Source organism: Manis pentadactyla, chromosome 12 (assembly GCF_030020395.1).
Source record: "Manis pentadactyla isolate mManPen7 chromosome 12, mManPen7.hap1, whole genome shotgun sequence".
Taxonomy (NCBI): Eukaryota; Metazoa; Chordata; class Mammalia; order Pholidota; family Manidae; genus Manis; species Manis pentadactyla.
This window is the reverse complement of record NC_080030.1, coordinates 42218668-42233831: the sequence shown is the minus strand read 5'-3', so window position 1 is coordinate 42233831 and position 15164 is coordinate 42218668. Positions and strand designations below refer to the sequence as shown.

At 42.8% G+C, this 15164-nt stretch overlaps 1 protein-coding gene across 3 annotated transcripts in view; it reads left to right on the top strand.

The window, feature by feature from the left end:
* The window catches only part of ESR1 (estrogen receptor 1), a 319262-nt gene that overhangs the window by 74689 nt on the left and 229409 nt on the right, over nt 1–15164 (top strand). Inside the window, exons 1-2 of one of the 3 annotated variants that reach the window (XM_057489098.1) lie at nt 4831–5010; nt 13775–14296. In XM_057489098.1, coding sequence (XP_057345081.1) covers nt 13845–14296 — 452 coding nt within the window. In that variant the 5' untranslated portion in view covers nt 4831–5010; nt 13775–13844. Of the gene's footprint in view, nt 1–4830; nt 5011–11647; nt 11791–13774; nt 14297–15164 lie in introns of those variants that run through there. The other 2 variants (XM_036911871.2, XM_036911872.2) reach the window with 2 other exon arrangements.

Sequence of the window (15164 nt, the reverse complement as noted above, 5' to 3'; positions counted from 1 at the left end):
CTATGGTGAGGTAAGATACTAATAAAGAAATCAACTCTAGAGAAAGGATGATTTTGGATGTTTTGGTTGTTGTCAAACCAATCTGAAATAAAAGTCTCCAAAACTGATGATTATCCTCATATTGCACTAACTTATTGTGAACAGGAAGAATCCTTCCCAGCAACCCAATTTACAGAGAAGCTGAGGCAATCTGGTTTTCTTTGCCAAACTCTTTCTTCCCCTCATAGAGATTGGGATGATAGGTGATGAAACCCTCAACAATATACACAATGCTATTACAGCCGTTGTCAGCAAGGCCCAAAGGGCAGGCTCAGAGTCCTGAGGTTCTGGTTCGGAGTTTCTACGGTAACTCCTTTATATACTTCATGTTGCATGAAGAGTATATTACTGGAGTTGGAATCAACCAGTCAGCAAATAAATGTTAGATTTTCCAAAACAGTAAGTAAGTCTGGTGGGCAGAGATGGGAAAGTATGTTACGTACCCAGAGAAGGGCAAATTGAGGCTGACTGGGAGACATTCATTTAAGTGAATGCCGCATTTATTTTTGAGAATAAGCATGTCTAGATTCATGAGCAAAAACCATATTTAGTTCAGTCATTCTTATGCCCATTCTGAAAAAACTAAATTATCATGTCACAAAGAGTCAAAGATCACATTTTGCATGAAAGAAAAGCCAATGGAAATGCACTGCTAGACTGAAACTTTTTGCTGTTTTACACAACCACTTGGAAAATGACTTCATTGCTTTTTATGTTCTGTATCTAGCATCACAATGTAGCAAAGGAGTAAATTTTAGGTGTTTTCGTTTGGAAAAGTCATTATTCCCTCTGATTTGACTGCTATGGAACATGTCCTATGAATGCCATAACTTTGTCCCCAGGCACTCCTTGTGTTTGTTTATTATAGGTTATTAATTGCTTATGCAAGAGCAAAGACTGTTCCTGTGAGAGCAAGGACGTATCTTTACTGAGATGTGAACAGTTTATGTAGGTGCTCTAGGGGTTAACCAAAGGATGGTTTGAAACAACTCACTTCCAACTTGAATTTTTGAACCTCTTGAGAATGAAAAGCACAGGATATGCTTCTATGCCTCCTCCCAGGCTTTGTGTTTTCCTTTTCATACTTTAGCACTTTCTCAAGCAGAGATTCCCTTAGTTGAATAAGATTTCCTTTTTAAAAATTCAAATACCTGCATATAAGGTAAGAATGGAAATCAGTTCATTCAGCTATGTTCCTACGAACTGTGGCTGACATGAAGACCTTGAGCACACTGGAATTTTGGTGGATGGGGGGTTGGGAGCATAGGGTGATGTACAGCTTCAACTCTGAGCACCCCAACCGAAATGGAGGCCTGAGAAAGTTATGTTGAGGAAGGAATGCCTGTGGCTGAGGATGTTGAAAACGGAGGTAAGGGAGTTGATGACACACACATAAGAGAACACATTGCTAGGCAGCTCTTTTTTTCTGCTGTGAGTTTTAATTTAAATTCTGGGTCTTCCTGGGGTGACCCATGCTGATTAGGGCTGGCCTGCAAAGACCTCAGAGAAGAGACAGGCTCAACAGTAGATAAGGAAGAGGTAGAGATGTATTAAACACAGAAAATTCAGAAGAAGGGCAGGGTGGAGAAAAGGGGAAAAAGGCCAATTTGTACATTTTAGCAGTTTGTTAGACTTTGGCATACAGTTTGTTGAATTATTATTTTTCTTTGTTTTTATGGTATAAAATGCTGCTGGCAAATATCACTAAAAGTAATGTCTTTGTTCAAGAATTGACCAAAAGTTTGCCACTAAATTCTTCTGAACCTGAGTGTTTATAATGTTATTCCCAATAATCTTTCCAATTCTTTTAAGACTATGGTTTTTAGGAAGGCTATTACTTTTTGATCATAAGATGGCTTCCTTGGTGAGTGTCATAGCAAAATGGGAAGGAGATTTAATGTCTTTCAAATTAGAGTCTGTTGGAAGTTGAAATGTATCAAAGTAAAACCATTTTTTTTGGTTAAAAACAAAAGTATTGTATTTGCAAGTTTGTATGATGTAGTAGATATATAACATTTTGTATTTGGTTAAATACAAAAGTATTGTATTTGCAAGTTTGTATGATGTAGTAGATATAGGGAGCATTTAAAGATTTGTTTAGCTGGGAAGTGTTATTCAAATGCTATGGCTATGAGTCAGACCTAAGGGAACTCTCTTCCCAGGAGTAATGAATGGGAGTTGATAACTCATTTCTTCATGTTTTAGGAGGCAAATTATTTCTCTGAGCACAAGGTGTGTCAATGTTTTTAACTTATTTTCTCAAATCCTTCTCCCCATTTCTTGACCAGTGATTTAAGAATGTGGAAGCAGTTTTTAGGATTCTAAGAATAGCTCACTTGAGTCTCCAAGATTATGTCTTAAATTGATTTATGTAGATCATAGCCCACACTAAGAGAAGAAAGAATGCAGTCTCCACAGGGAGAGACTGGAGGTGGGTAGAAAGTGTGATGTACCTTAAATTTGGAGACCCAGATTCCAGTCCTCTTCCTCTAGCCACATGATCTTCTGCAAGTCTCCTGTGCCTTTCTGGGTCTTAGTTTCTTTATAAATACAGTGAAGAGATGGGACTTGACAACCCATAAAGAGACCATCAGTTCTAACAGCCTATTTATGTGATAAGAAATTTGAGTTCTGGAAAATATGAATCTTATTCCAAATTTTTCCCTAGACTCTGGTTCTAAATTTTAGCCATTATATTCTATCCTTTTGAGTTGAGCTATTGAAGGAGTCAATTAACGATGCAAATGTGACATCTGGGAGGGATTTAAGCATTCATTATTCAGAGAGTATTTATTGAGGGCCAACTACACATCAGGCATTGTACTAGACAATGGACTTGAGATCTGTGAAAAGACAGTCCCTGGGTGCCTTTCTTAAATTTATAGGTCAGTCAGTGGGAGGATTCAGAAAAATACAAAGGAAATTCCAATAGTATGATAAAGGCTATAACTGGGGATATTTAGGGAGCTATGGGCCTTCATAGGAGAGGCTCCCAATGGGAAATCAAGGAAGGCGTCCTGGTGGCTGTGATGTCTCAAGGGAGGGTAGGGGTAAGTCAGATGAAAGGGATAGAAGAAGATTTCAGGTAGAGTGAATCGCATATGTGAATAGTTAAACTCTGACAGAATCCAGAGGATCTGAGGAACTTGAAAATGATTCCATATTCCAATGATATCTCACAATAACTGTGAGAAAGGGGGTAGGAATTCTGGAGAAATAAGAATAGTAATTTGAATTCTTTTATTATTGAGAAAGATTACTCTTCCTGTAGTATCAAGAATAGATAGTGAAAGAAAGAGGCTGGAGGCAATGACTTGGGAGAGAAGATAGTGGCCTGAAAATAATAATGGCAATGAGAAAAGGGAGTAGACTCAAAAGAAATGAAGGAGACAGAAATAAAAAAAAAGACTTGTGATTAAATATAGAGGGTGAAAAAGAGCGCCAAGGCAGAAGGCTGGATTTTTTTGGCTTGCACAATTACACGAATGGCTATGGCATTTGCTAAAAAGATAGGAAGTGGAGGAGTGGGTCTGGGGAAAAGATAAGTTAATTTGGGATAGGTTGAGCTTCAAATGGCTGGTACGTAGTAGGTGTTCAATAAATATTTATTCAATGAGTGAATATGCAAGTAAAAATGTCTAATAGGTCTCTGGAAATGTGGATCTCCTCACCAGGTTGGAGATTTCTAGTTTCAAGTCCTCAAGGCACAGATGAAACTTAAAACCCCAGGAGTGATTGAGATCCTCTGTATAGGAGACAAAAGGGCCTAGGAGCTGAACCCAGAGGAATACCAACGCCTGAAGGCAGACGGAGGCAGAGATGCTCCGGAAGAGGCCGAGCCAAGGCCATTAGAATAGGATTAAACTAATAGAATAGGACCCCTAGAGGTAAGCTTTGTGAGGGCAGAAATACTGTTTTGTCTGTTTGTGGGTGCTTACTATGGACTGAATTTTGTCTCTCCAATTCCTATGTTGAGGTCTTAACCTCCAATGCGATTGTACCTGGACAGGGGGCTTTTAGGAGGTAATTAAGGTTCAGTGAAGTCATAGGGTCCAGCCCTAATCCAATAAGACTGTGACTTAATGAGAAGACAGGGGTCTTTCTGCCCCGTGAGGACACAGGGAGAAGGTGGATTCCAAAAGCCAGGAGGTGAGCTCTCCCTGGTACTTGACCATGCCGGCATCCTGGTCTCAGACTTCCAGCTTCCAGAATGGTGAGAAAATACATTTCTGTTTTGAAACCACCTAGTCTATGGTATTTTATTATGACAGCCTGAGCTGGCTAAGATCGTGCCCAACACTTAGAAATGGTCCTGGCAAATAGTCAACATCAATATTTCTTTATTGAGATGTAATTGACTTATAACATGGTGTTACTGGTAATTTTTGAGTCAGTTGAACGAACGAGTTGTTCCTTGGCATGCTCAAAAATATCTCTCTTCCTTGAGGCATTATAATTGTAATTGGGGGGTTGGGAGAAGGAAGGAGCACTGGCTAGCATGGGGGTCTGGGAGCTTAGGGAGAGTGGGAGGGAGCCAGTTATCCAGGAAGTGTGGAAACAAAATAGGACTGAAAGTCTCAAAATGCACAAATCTCCTATTTTATCATTTGGCTAGGGCTGGGTCTGATGCTGGGCAGGGTTCTTGGTTGATTAGTAGGCGTGTCTGCATGCATGCTTATGTGTGTGTGTGTGTGTGTGTGTGTGTGCACGCGTGTGCATGTGCATGTGGGTATACAGGCCGTCCTGAACATTAGATAGGACTATTTGAATCAACATGAGTTTAGGCATAATCTGGATAGCGCTCTCCAGAAATAATATGCTAAACTGGCAATGAGATTCGTTAAGTAAACAGCAGATAGAGGGAGGGAGAGGGACATAGTGTAATAATAATTGGAATAATTGGAATTCTTTTATCACTCAGGGCACTTACAGTGAAAGTACTTCCTCAGTGGTCTCTGCCACATGCAATAGGTAAATTTTGTAAAAAGATAAAAATATTTTTAAAAATAAAAATTTCAAGAAAATATATGATGAAGGTTTCCAGATTCTATTAAGCTGGTGAATTAAATCTCAATTACTCATTGATTCATAATAAAGAGTAGCCATTCTACCTGAAATCCAAAAATTCAAGCAATCTCCATTACATCCTGGGTAGGAAGCCAGGAAATGGCATCTGAGGTCCCAGGGTTTGTGAGAGGAAGGACCTTGGGTTTGATTCTTGGCTTAGAAATCATTTCTTTTAAAATTTTTTTGGAGTGGCAGTGGGAAGAAAAGGCTATTTAAGAACATGGTAAAGAATCCCGATTCCATTTGGTCTCTCATTAATTTGTATCTTTTCAGGCTTATGTAACCTTTGGTCATGTCAAGCCTGTTATACTTAAAAAGGTCTACGAATAGAGTGTTAGTAAAATTCTGTGGCCTTGAGGGAGCAGATCCCAGGGCAAGGGTTCTGCTGAGAGGTCTGCTCTGTACCTTAATGACCTGGCGCAGATGCGGGTCCAGCATCTGACTTCTTGTGACGTTGGCTGGAAATGGAGTCATGGTCCACATTCTGGGCCAGAGGCTAAACAAATCTATGGTGATAGAAATCAGAACAGTGGTTCCCTATAGGGGTTAGGGGTTGACTAGCATGGTGCATAATGGAAACTTTCTTGAGAAACAGAAATACTCCATAATTTCTTTAAGATGGTTGTTACATGGGCATACCCACCTAACCAAACACATCAAACTGTACACATAAGATGTGTGCATTCACTGCATATAAATTTTACTTTAAGGTCAGTTGAAAAAAGTCTAGGAGCTAATCAAAAGCCCTTAAAACAAATAGACTGAACTTTATTTTTTTAATTAAACTATCATTGATGTAAACTCTTATGAAGGTTTCACATGAAAAACATAGTGGTTACTACATTCACCCATATTATCAAGTCTCCCCCATACCTCATTGAAGTCATTGTCCATCAGTGTAGTAAGATGCCACAGAGTCACTACTTGTCTTCTCTGTGCTAGTCTGTCTTCCCTGTGACTCCCACATGCACCATGTGTACCAATCATAATGCCCCTCAATCCCTTTCTCCCTCCCTTCCCACCCACCATCCCCCTTCCCTCCTCTTTGGTAACCGTTAGTCCCTTCTTGGAGTCTGTGAGTCTGCTGTTGTTTTGTTCCTACAGTTTTGTTTCATTGTTATACTCTACAAATGAGGGAAATCATTTGGTACTTGTCTTTCTCCACCTGGCTTATTTTACTGAGCGTAATACCCTCTTGCTCCATCCATGTTGTTGCAAATGGTAGGATTTGCTTTCTTCTCATGGCTGAATAGTATTCCATTGTGTATATGTACCACATCTTCTTTATTCATTCATCTATTGATGGACACTTAGGTTGCTCCTATTAAATATTACTATTTAATAGTAAATAGTAAATTGTAAATAGTGCTGCAATAAACACAGGGGAGCATATGTCTTTTTTGAATCTGAGATCTTACTTTCTTTGTGTAAATTCCTAGGAGTGGAATTCCTGGGTCAAATGGTAGTTCTATTTTTAGTTTTTTGAGGAACCTCCATATTGCTTTCCACAGTGGTTGAACTAATTTACATTCCCACCAGCAGTGTAGGAGGGTTCCCCTTTCTCCGCATCCTCACCAGCATTTGTTGTTCCTAGTCTTTTCAATGTTGGCCCTCCTAACTGGTGTGAGGTGATATCCCATTGTAGTTTTAATTTTCATTTCCCTGATAATTAGTGATGTGGAGCATCTTTTCATGTGCCTGTTGGTCATCTGAATTTCTTCTTTGGAGAAATGTCTGTTCATATCCTCCACCCAATTTTTAATTGGGTTATTTGCTTTTTGGATGTTGAGGCATGTATGTTCTTTATATATTTTGGATGTTAAACCCTTGTTGGGTATGTCATTTACAAATATATTCTCCCATACTGTAGGATGTCTTTTTGTTCTGCTGATGGTGTCCTTTGCTGTACAGATGCTTTATAGCTTGATGTACCCCTATTTCTTCATTTTTGCTTTTGTTTCCCTTGCCCGAGGAGATGTGTTCAGGAAAAAGTTGCTCATGTTTATATTCAAGAGATTTTTGCCTATGTTCTCTTCTAAGAGTTTTATGGTCTCATGACTTACATTCAGGTCTTTGATCTATTTCAAGTTTACTTTTGTGTATGCATTTAGACAATAATCCAATTTCATTCTCTTACATGTAGCTGTCCAGTTTTGCCAACACCAGTTGTTGAAGAGGCTGTTATTTCCCCATTGTATATACATGGCTCCTTTATTGTATATTAATTGACCATATATGCTTGGGTTTATATCTGGACTCTCTATTCTGTTCCATTGATCTATTGGTCTGTTCTTGTGCCAGTACCAAATTGTCTTGATTACTGTGGCTTCGTAGTAGAGCCTGAAGTCAGGGAGCATAATCCCCCCAGCTTTATTTTTCCTTCTCAGGATTGCTTTGGCTATTCAGGGTCTTTTGTGGTTTCGTATGAATTTTAGAGCTATTTGCTCTAGTTTGTTGAAGAATGCTGTTCATATTTTGATAGGGATTGCATTGAATCTGTAGATTGCTTTAGGCAGGATCACCATTTTGACAATATTAATTCTTCCTATCCATGAGCATGGGATGTGTTTCCATTTATTGATATCTTCTTTAATTTCTCTTAGAAGTGTCTTGTAGTTTTAAGGGTATAGGTCTTTCACTTCCTTGGTTAGGTTTATTCCTAGGTATTTTATTCTTTTTGATGCAATTGTGAATGAAATTGTTTTCCTTATTTCTCTTTCTGCTAGTTCATCATTACTGTATAGGAATGACACAGATTTCTGTGTATTGATTTTATATCCTTCAACTTTACTGAATTCAGATATTAGTTCTAGTAGTTTTGGGGTGGATTCTTTAGGGTTTTTTATGTGCAATATCATGTCATCTGCAAACAGGGGCAGTTTCACTTCTTCTTTACTAATCTGGATGCCCTTTATTTCTTTGTGTTGTCTGATTGCCATGACAAGGACCTCCAGAACTATGTTGAATTGAAGTGGGGAAAGTGGGCATCCTTGTCTTGTTCCCAATCTTAAAGGAAAAGCTTTCAGCTTCTCTCTGTTAAGTGTGATGTTGGTTGTGGGTTTATCATTTATGACCTTTATTATGTTGAGGTACTTGCCCTCTATACCCATTTTGTTGAGAGTTTTTATCATGAATGGATGTTGATTTTGTCAAATGCTTTTTCAGCATCTATGGAGATGATTGTGTGGTTTCTGTCCTTCTTTTTGTTGATGTGGTGGATGATGTTGATGGATTTTTGAACATTGTACCATTCTTGCATCCCTGGAATAAATTTTACTCAATCTTGATGGATGATCTTTTTGATGTATTTTTGAATTCCATTTGCTAATATTTTGTTGCTGTGGCAGCCTTTTTTCCTGTTGCTTTTTCAGCATTAAATGTATTTGCTATATTTTCATATTATATATGACTTTGGGAGGAGGTTTCTGTCTCACCTCTCATGCTGCCATCTGTAATCTTAGTCTGAACTGTCTTTAAAGTGAGAAGAAACTTAAAAGAAAATTCTTCAATTTTCCTCTCCTTTAGAGGAATATGGATGGTGTCAAATAAGTGTACAAAGACAAGCTCCCAAACAGAGCTCCCAAACACATAATCAAAATAATGACCAGTTTGGATATAGCTGGACCTCCATGTCTCAAGAATGAAGGAACCATTTCTAATAGTAAAGCTATTCTGTAACTATTCCCACATTTATTTTCATTTGTGTTTCTGTTAGAGGAATAATGTTTTTGTAAATGCAAAAAGCTTTTAAGGGACCCAGAGAAAAAACTAAGTATGGTCGTAATATCATCTGGTATAAACTAAAAATTCAGAGCTTTCTTGTGAATCATGCTGCCAAGAATTTCAGGCTTTTTTCTCATGATTGTACGAACTTGAATTTTGACTCTGTGACTTCAGTCAGTATGGGGATACAAGGATAACCTTTTAGCAAAAACTGTTTTGAAAATGACAGAACATTACATGGAAACTTAGCTTTTAGAGATGGTTATCCAGATAGATGTAATCTTATTTTATCCTTTTAAGTATCTGGTTTAATAAATTAACCAATATTTGGTGATCTAATATGACCAGTAACAGTGCTAGCCAATATTCGTCTTTGCTGCTGATTGTGGAGAGGGCTCTTCTGTGCCCCAATATTTTGGGTTTTTCAAAGCACACTACATAATAACTCTATGTAGAGCTTGTCCTCAAGGAGCATGAGGGGCATTAATAGTGCATAAATAACTCATTCAAGAAAGGATGTAATAAGTGCATGAGAAATACCTTGTGAGTTCAGAGGGGGGAACATTCCCTTTGAATGAGGAGTAAAGGAAGGCATTATGGATATGGTGGCATTTGGGCTGGACCTTAAATAAAGGGGATGCTTTTCCTTGACAAGCCAGCAAAGCAGTGGTTGTAGGCAGAGAGAATGTCATTAGGAAAGCTTTGAGTGTGTGGAGTGTCAGATTTTTATTTGGCTGAAGGGCAGGCAGGCTACCCATCTGAGGGAATACACTCGGCAGGAGACTTATGGGAAGCTAGGATCTGGGGAAGGATGAAGCTGGGTCATAAGAAGATGGATCCTGAAGTAGTCAAAACCGAGTTAATAAAAGGCAGCAGGATCTGGGAGGAAATAGGGGGAGGGAAGAGGCAGACAGGCCCCTAGGGGGGTCTTACAACAGTTAAGGTAGAGAGGATCTGGAGGAAAGGGAGAGACAGCAAAGCTCAGAGACTCAGGAATAGGGAAGGCTGAGGAAGGAGACTGTGCGCCTTTCCTGCGGGCGGTTGGAGGGGCAGTGGTGCTGGTCACAGACAGAGGAGCCGGGAGGAACACCTTGTGTGTGTGGGGCAGAGTGAGGACATATTTTGAACAAGCCAGCATTGCCCAGGAGACCCCTGGAAAAGTGGGCTTGGAGATGTACTCAGCGGTGGACCTTGAGAAGTAGACTGGACCCTTCTTTCCCTGTGAGTGCCAGTGAGCCCTGGCGGTGGGGGAGCGTGTCCAGCATGGCAGGGCAGAGAGGGAAGGGGGACAGCTGGGAGCCGGACTGTGAGGCTGTTCTCCGGCAGCGCCGGAAGGAAACTGGCAAGGTGCAGCATCCTTTCCCACACACTGTCACCAAGCCTGCGGGACGAATCTGACCAAGAAGAGGAAAGAGTGCTGCAGAGAATATGTTCAGGACAAGTGCCCTTACTTTAGTCTCAGAAAAACCAGAGCCATTGAAGAGATAGTGAGGCTTCTGATCCTTTCTCTGGGTAAGGAGGATATTTGAAGAGTCTCCTTCTCCCCTTTCTTTCTCTTTCTCTTTTTCTCTCTTTGCTCCCCTCATTTCTTCCCTTCCCTTCCTAGCGTTCTTGTTTTAGTCTGGACTGGCCTAGGGAAGGGGTGGTTGTTGTTGACCTAAAGGATGAGTTAGGATATACCCATTGTTGCTTACAAAGCGGAACTTTTGTTTTTCAATATTTGTCTTTGTTGCTGATTGTGGAGAGGGCTCTTCTGTGCTCCAATAGTTTGAGTTTTTCAAAGCAGAAAATATGTATTTGTAATATGACATCATTAACATTTTAAAACACTTTTACATAACTTTTTACTTTTTTCTTTGTATTGGTCTCAAGAGTCACATGCATAAATCTCTTGGTACCTGCATAGGGTCCCAGGGTCAGAGACTGGCTACTCCTGACATTGTGATTGGAGTCATTTAATCCCCAAGGCAGTGACAGCTCCCCTAGGCATCACATGCCCTGGGACCTTGGGCCAGGGCATGCTGGGAGCACCTGATTGTGTGCTAGTACCATGGTCAAGAGAAAAGCCGAGGACCAGGTGGACCCATGTGGGCACCATTGGGAATCACCAGATACCTCCTCCCCATACTCAAAACAAAGGTACTCACCTTGGTCTTATCTTCATACCCCAGGTTTTTAGTAATATACTTTCTCATATGTTTACAAAAGTAGTGAACTGAGCTATTCATGGAAAGGCTTGTGGGTTTGGTTAACGAGGTGGAGGAGTGTTACATTTCAGCTGGAAACACATCCCTAGAATGCCAAAACATTTCTTCCCAAGTCTGGTTTCCTGGTACAACTGAAGGCACAGCAATAGTGTTCTGTTCAGAGACTGGGGAGACTGGGGCCAGCAAGGCATTTGGTCCAAGTATATCCCAGAAGGCTTTTACTGTTAAATTATATTCTTTGGGAAAAACCGCCCATGTCACATTTTGTAAACTTGATATTCATACACTTTTGACTGGCATTCTATTTTAGCTATAAGCCTATGATTTATAGTAAGCCTGTTTTCTCTCTCACTTAGGATGGCAGTGCAAAGCATAGGGCACTCACCAGGCTCCCAGGAAAAGGAGCAAATGGGGCTGGAGTTTTGCTCCTCCCCAGTAATGTGGACTGGCTGTGCCACACTGCTCTCCATGAGCAGGCAACAAGCTTCTCCTCACTCCCCATTGCCATTCATCCAGCTCTGTGCAGCAGCCCAGCTGCTGCGTCTGCCGGGAGGGGCTGCCAAGTGCCCTGCCTACTGGCTGCTTCCCGAATCCCTGCCATTCCACACAGACACATCCACACATGCTCTGCCTAGCTCACACACTGAGCTGCACGCACATGCGAGTGCATTCCTTCCTTCATCCTCTCTGTCTCAGCCCTTGACTTCTGCAAGCCCATGGACCATTTCTGGAAAGACGCTCTTGATCCAGCAGGGTAGGATTGTTTTGATTTCTCTTTGTAGCTCTAGCATTTTGAGAAAGCAACTTACCTTTCTGTCCAGTGTCTGTATCCTAGCAGGGGGATGAGAATTTGCTGTTTTCAGTGGGTTTGCGTGAGCATTGCCTTTTTGCTTCAGGAGTATTGTAGGATTCTTTGTGTAATTTATATATAATTTGGCAGGATCAGATTTTTAAGAGCCCTGTGAAGTGCTTTTGCTTGTGTTTAAAACAGACATTTGGAAATTGAAAGTGTGATTTACGGAAACGAAATCATCTGCAAAAAAATTGCTTTGGAAAGTAATGGTTGCTGGCCATAAAGAGAAATATCTGTGATTCACCTAATGTGTTTTTAACCCTTTCTTTGCTCACAACCTATAGTTACTGATGCTAAACTCAATTTTGGCTTCATATTAAATCAACTAAATCTGCATCTTGTACCCAAATTGTCTGTCTGTTCTTGTAAGAATTAGGCAAAATATGTACTTCTCAGTACAAAATATCCAAAAAATTAGTATTAGAAACAACAACCTTGGCATTTATACATGCCACAAGCATTTGTCAGGTGCTCTGTTGGTTGTTTGGGACAGCAGTTCGAGCAAAATATGAATGGTTGTATCATATAGTTGTATCAGGGTACATTAGGCTGCATGGGGCAAAGGAAATTTATTAAAAAGTATATAAACTATCCAAGACTGTGAGTGCATAATGTTTACCATATCATTTGTATGTGTGTGTGCGTGTGTGTATACTTAGTTTTTAATTCAATTCAAAACTTTTTTCTATTTCCTTATCATCTGGATGTTTGATTCTGTACATCCTCGCCCAAGTGAACTGAGAAGGTCCAATTGTAGGATTAAAGAACAGAAATGACACATTGCATTTTAAAATCTGTTGGTTAGACCAACAGTGAAATGTAGTTGCCAAAGCTTTGGTTAATGACCTGAGGCCACAATTTGTATGAATAGGTCAAGTTTCATATTCAGTTTTTTGAAGTTTTGGTTGCATAACCTGTGGAAGGCATGAATACCCAATGTGCGCCTAACCAAAGGTTTTTGTGAATCATCTTTCATATGAGAATTCCTAACGGGAGCAAGTACAGTACTACGGTCCAACACAAACATACAAGTTGGGCTGGGAGAATCTCACAAGGTTGTGGCTGCAAGGGACCACTTTGGGAGAATTTTCAAACGAGGAAACTGAGATCCCACAGTATTCTAATTGAAGATGCAGCTCTTTCTATATGTACACCTTGAGTCCCAGCTCCCCTACCCCCACCCCCTTTGCCCCCAGATGCCTCCTATCAGTCCCTGAAGCTGCTAAATATAGCTGTCTGTGGCTGGCTGCATACGCAACCGCATACCCCATTCTATCTGCCATATATCAGTTACAGAGTGGTCCTCCCCAGGGTCATTTTATGTACACACTACATATTTCCAGCCAACAAGGAGAGTGAATCAAACAGAAAGAGAGACAAACAGAGATAGATCGGAGTCTGGCACGGCTCATATAAGGCAGCACGTTCTAGAAAGCAGCCCCTGGATTAGTCTTCCAAGTTTGTTTTAAACCCCGTCTTCCCTGGGCCACCTTTAGGAGACCGCTCTGCGCCCCCGCCCTCCTGCAGTGAAATTCAGCCTCCGTTCAGCCTCGACAACTAAAGTAAAGTTCAGGGAAGCTGCTCTTTGGGATCGCTCCAAAACGAGTTGCGCCTGGAGCGGTGTTAAAGCCAATGTCAGTGCAAGGCAACAGCCTCTGGCCAGCCTCCAGCACCTTTGTGATGCATATGAGCTCGGGAGACCCGTACTTAAAGTTGGAGACTCGGAGCCCCGGACCTGGCGAGCGCGCTCGCGCGGGGCTGCACTTGCTCGCGTCTGGCCGCTGACTCCCCCGGCCGAGCCGGCTCCCGGGACGGGGCCAGAGCTCTCGTCGCGGCGGGACATGCCCTGCGTCGCCTCTAACAGCGGGCTGTGTTCTTCTTGCAGGTGGCGGGTCGGCTGCTGAGCCCTCTGCCGCGCGGGGAGTCGGTCTGCGCCTTGCCCGCGGCCCCGGACCATGACCATGACCCTCCACACCAAAGCGTCCGGAATGGCCCTGTTGCACCAGATCCCGGGGAACGAGCTGGAGCCCCTCAACCGTCCGCAGCTCAAGATCCCCCTGGAGCGGCCCCTGGGCGAGGTTTACGTGGACAGCAGCAAGGCCCCCGTGTACAACTACCCCGAGGGCGTCGCCTACGACTTCAACGCCGCGGCCGCCGCCTCCGCGCCCGTCTACGGCCAGGCCGACCTGGCCTACGGCCCCGGGTCCGAGACGGCGGCGTTCGGCGCCAACGGCCTGGGGGCCTTCCCGCAGCTCAACAGCGTGTCTCCCAGCCCGCTGATGCTGCTGCACCCGCCGCCGCAGCTCTCGCCCTTCCTGCACCCCCACGGCCAGCAGGTGCCCTACTACCTGGAGAGCGAGCCGAGCGGCTACGCGGTGCGCGAGGCCGGCCCGCCCGCCTTCTACAGGTATCCGCGCCGCCCGCGCCCCGACGGGGAGGCCGCCGCGCCGGCGGTGGGAGGGGCGGGCGCGCTGCGACCCCGGGTTCTTTTTAGCGGGTCTCGCGTTCGATAGCCCGGTTCTCTAGCTTGGCGGCTTCAAACTTGTTTTCTGTTCTCCACGCGCCTCCCAACCTGGTGATGGGCTGATCCGAAACCCCGTGCGCTTCCTGGCTAATGCTGGACATGCGTCCAAAGCAGTGGCTCTGTCGGGGGAAACTCCCCAAAGCAAACGCACGCAGCTCGTGGAGCCCCTAGTCGAGGTCCCACTTCGGTGTTTAAGGCCGGAGGTGTTTGGGGTTAGTGCAGCTCAGAGTTTTATTCATTGTTGTTATTATTTAAACATTTTGTTCTAACGTGCTCCCAAGTTTTCCCTTCACCTAGAATTTAGGATTAGAAATATACACATGCTGCTGCTGCTGCTGGTTATTTTTGGGGAAGCGATTCCTGGTACTTACTTTCCCCACTTCCCCTGCACTGCTCCAGGGCTTAAGGATTGAATTGTGCTTCTCCGCAGAGCAATAGAGTAGTTGAATGGGTCTTAACAAGTGTCTGATTTCTGATTTACCTGTCTGGGTCCGTGTCGGAGCAGACTGCTGGCATAAGACCTCTTGACAGGCGAGATTTCTGTGTGTCCTGTGAGTTTGAAACATGCCGTATTTGAAGAACGCGTGTTTTGAAATACGTTCCTGCCAGCTAAGTTACATTTCTGGCCTTCCAGGCGTAGAAGGTCCCAGGAAGGTACCGGGTCAGCTGGAGTCTGTGCCTTATAGTGGCTATAGAAGAAGCCTGGGCAGCCCAGGGCTCACAGGAACACTTTTGTGACTTAAGTGGCAAG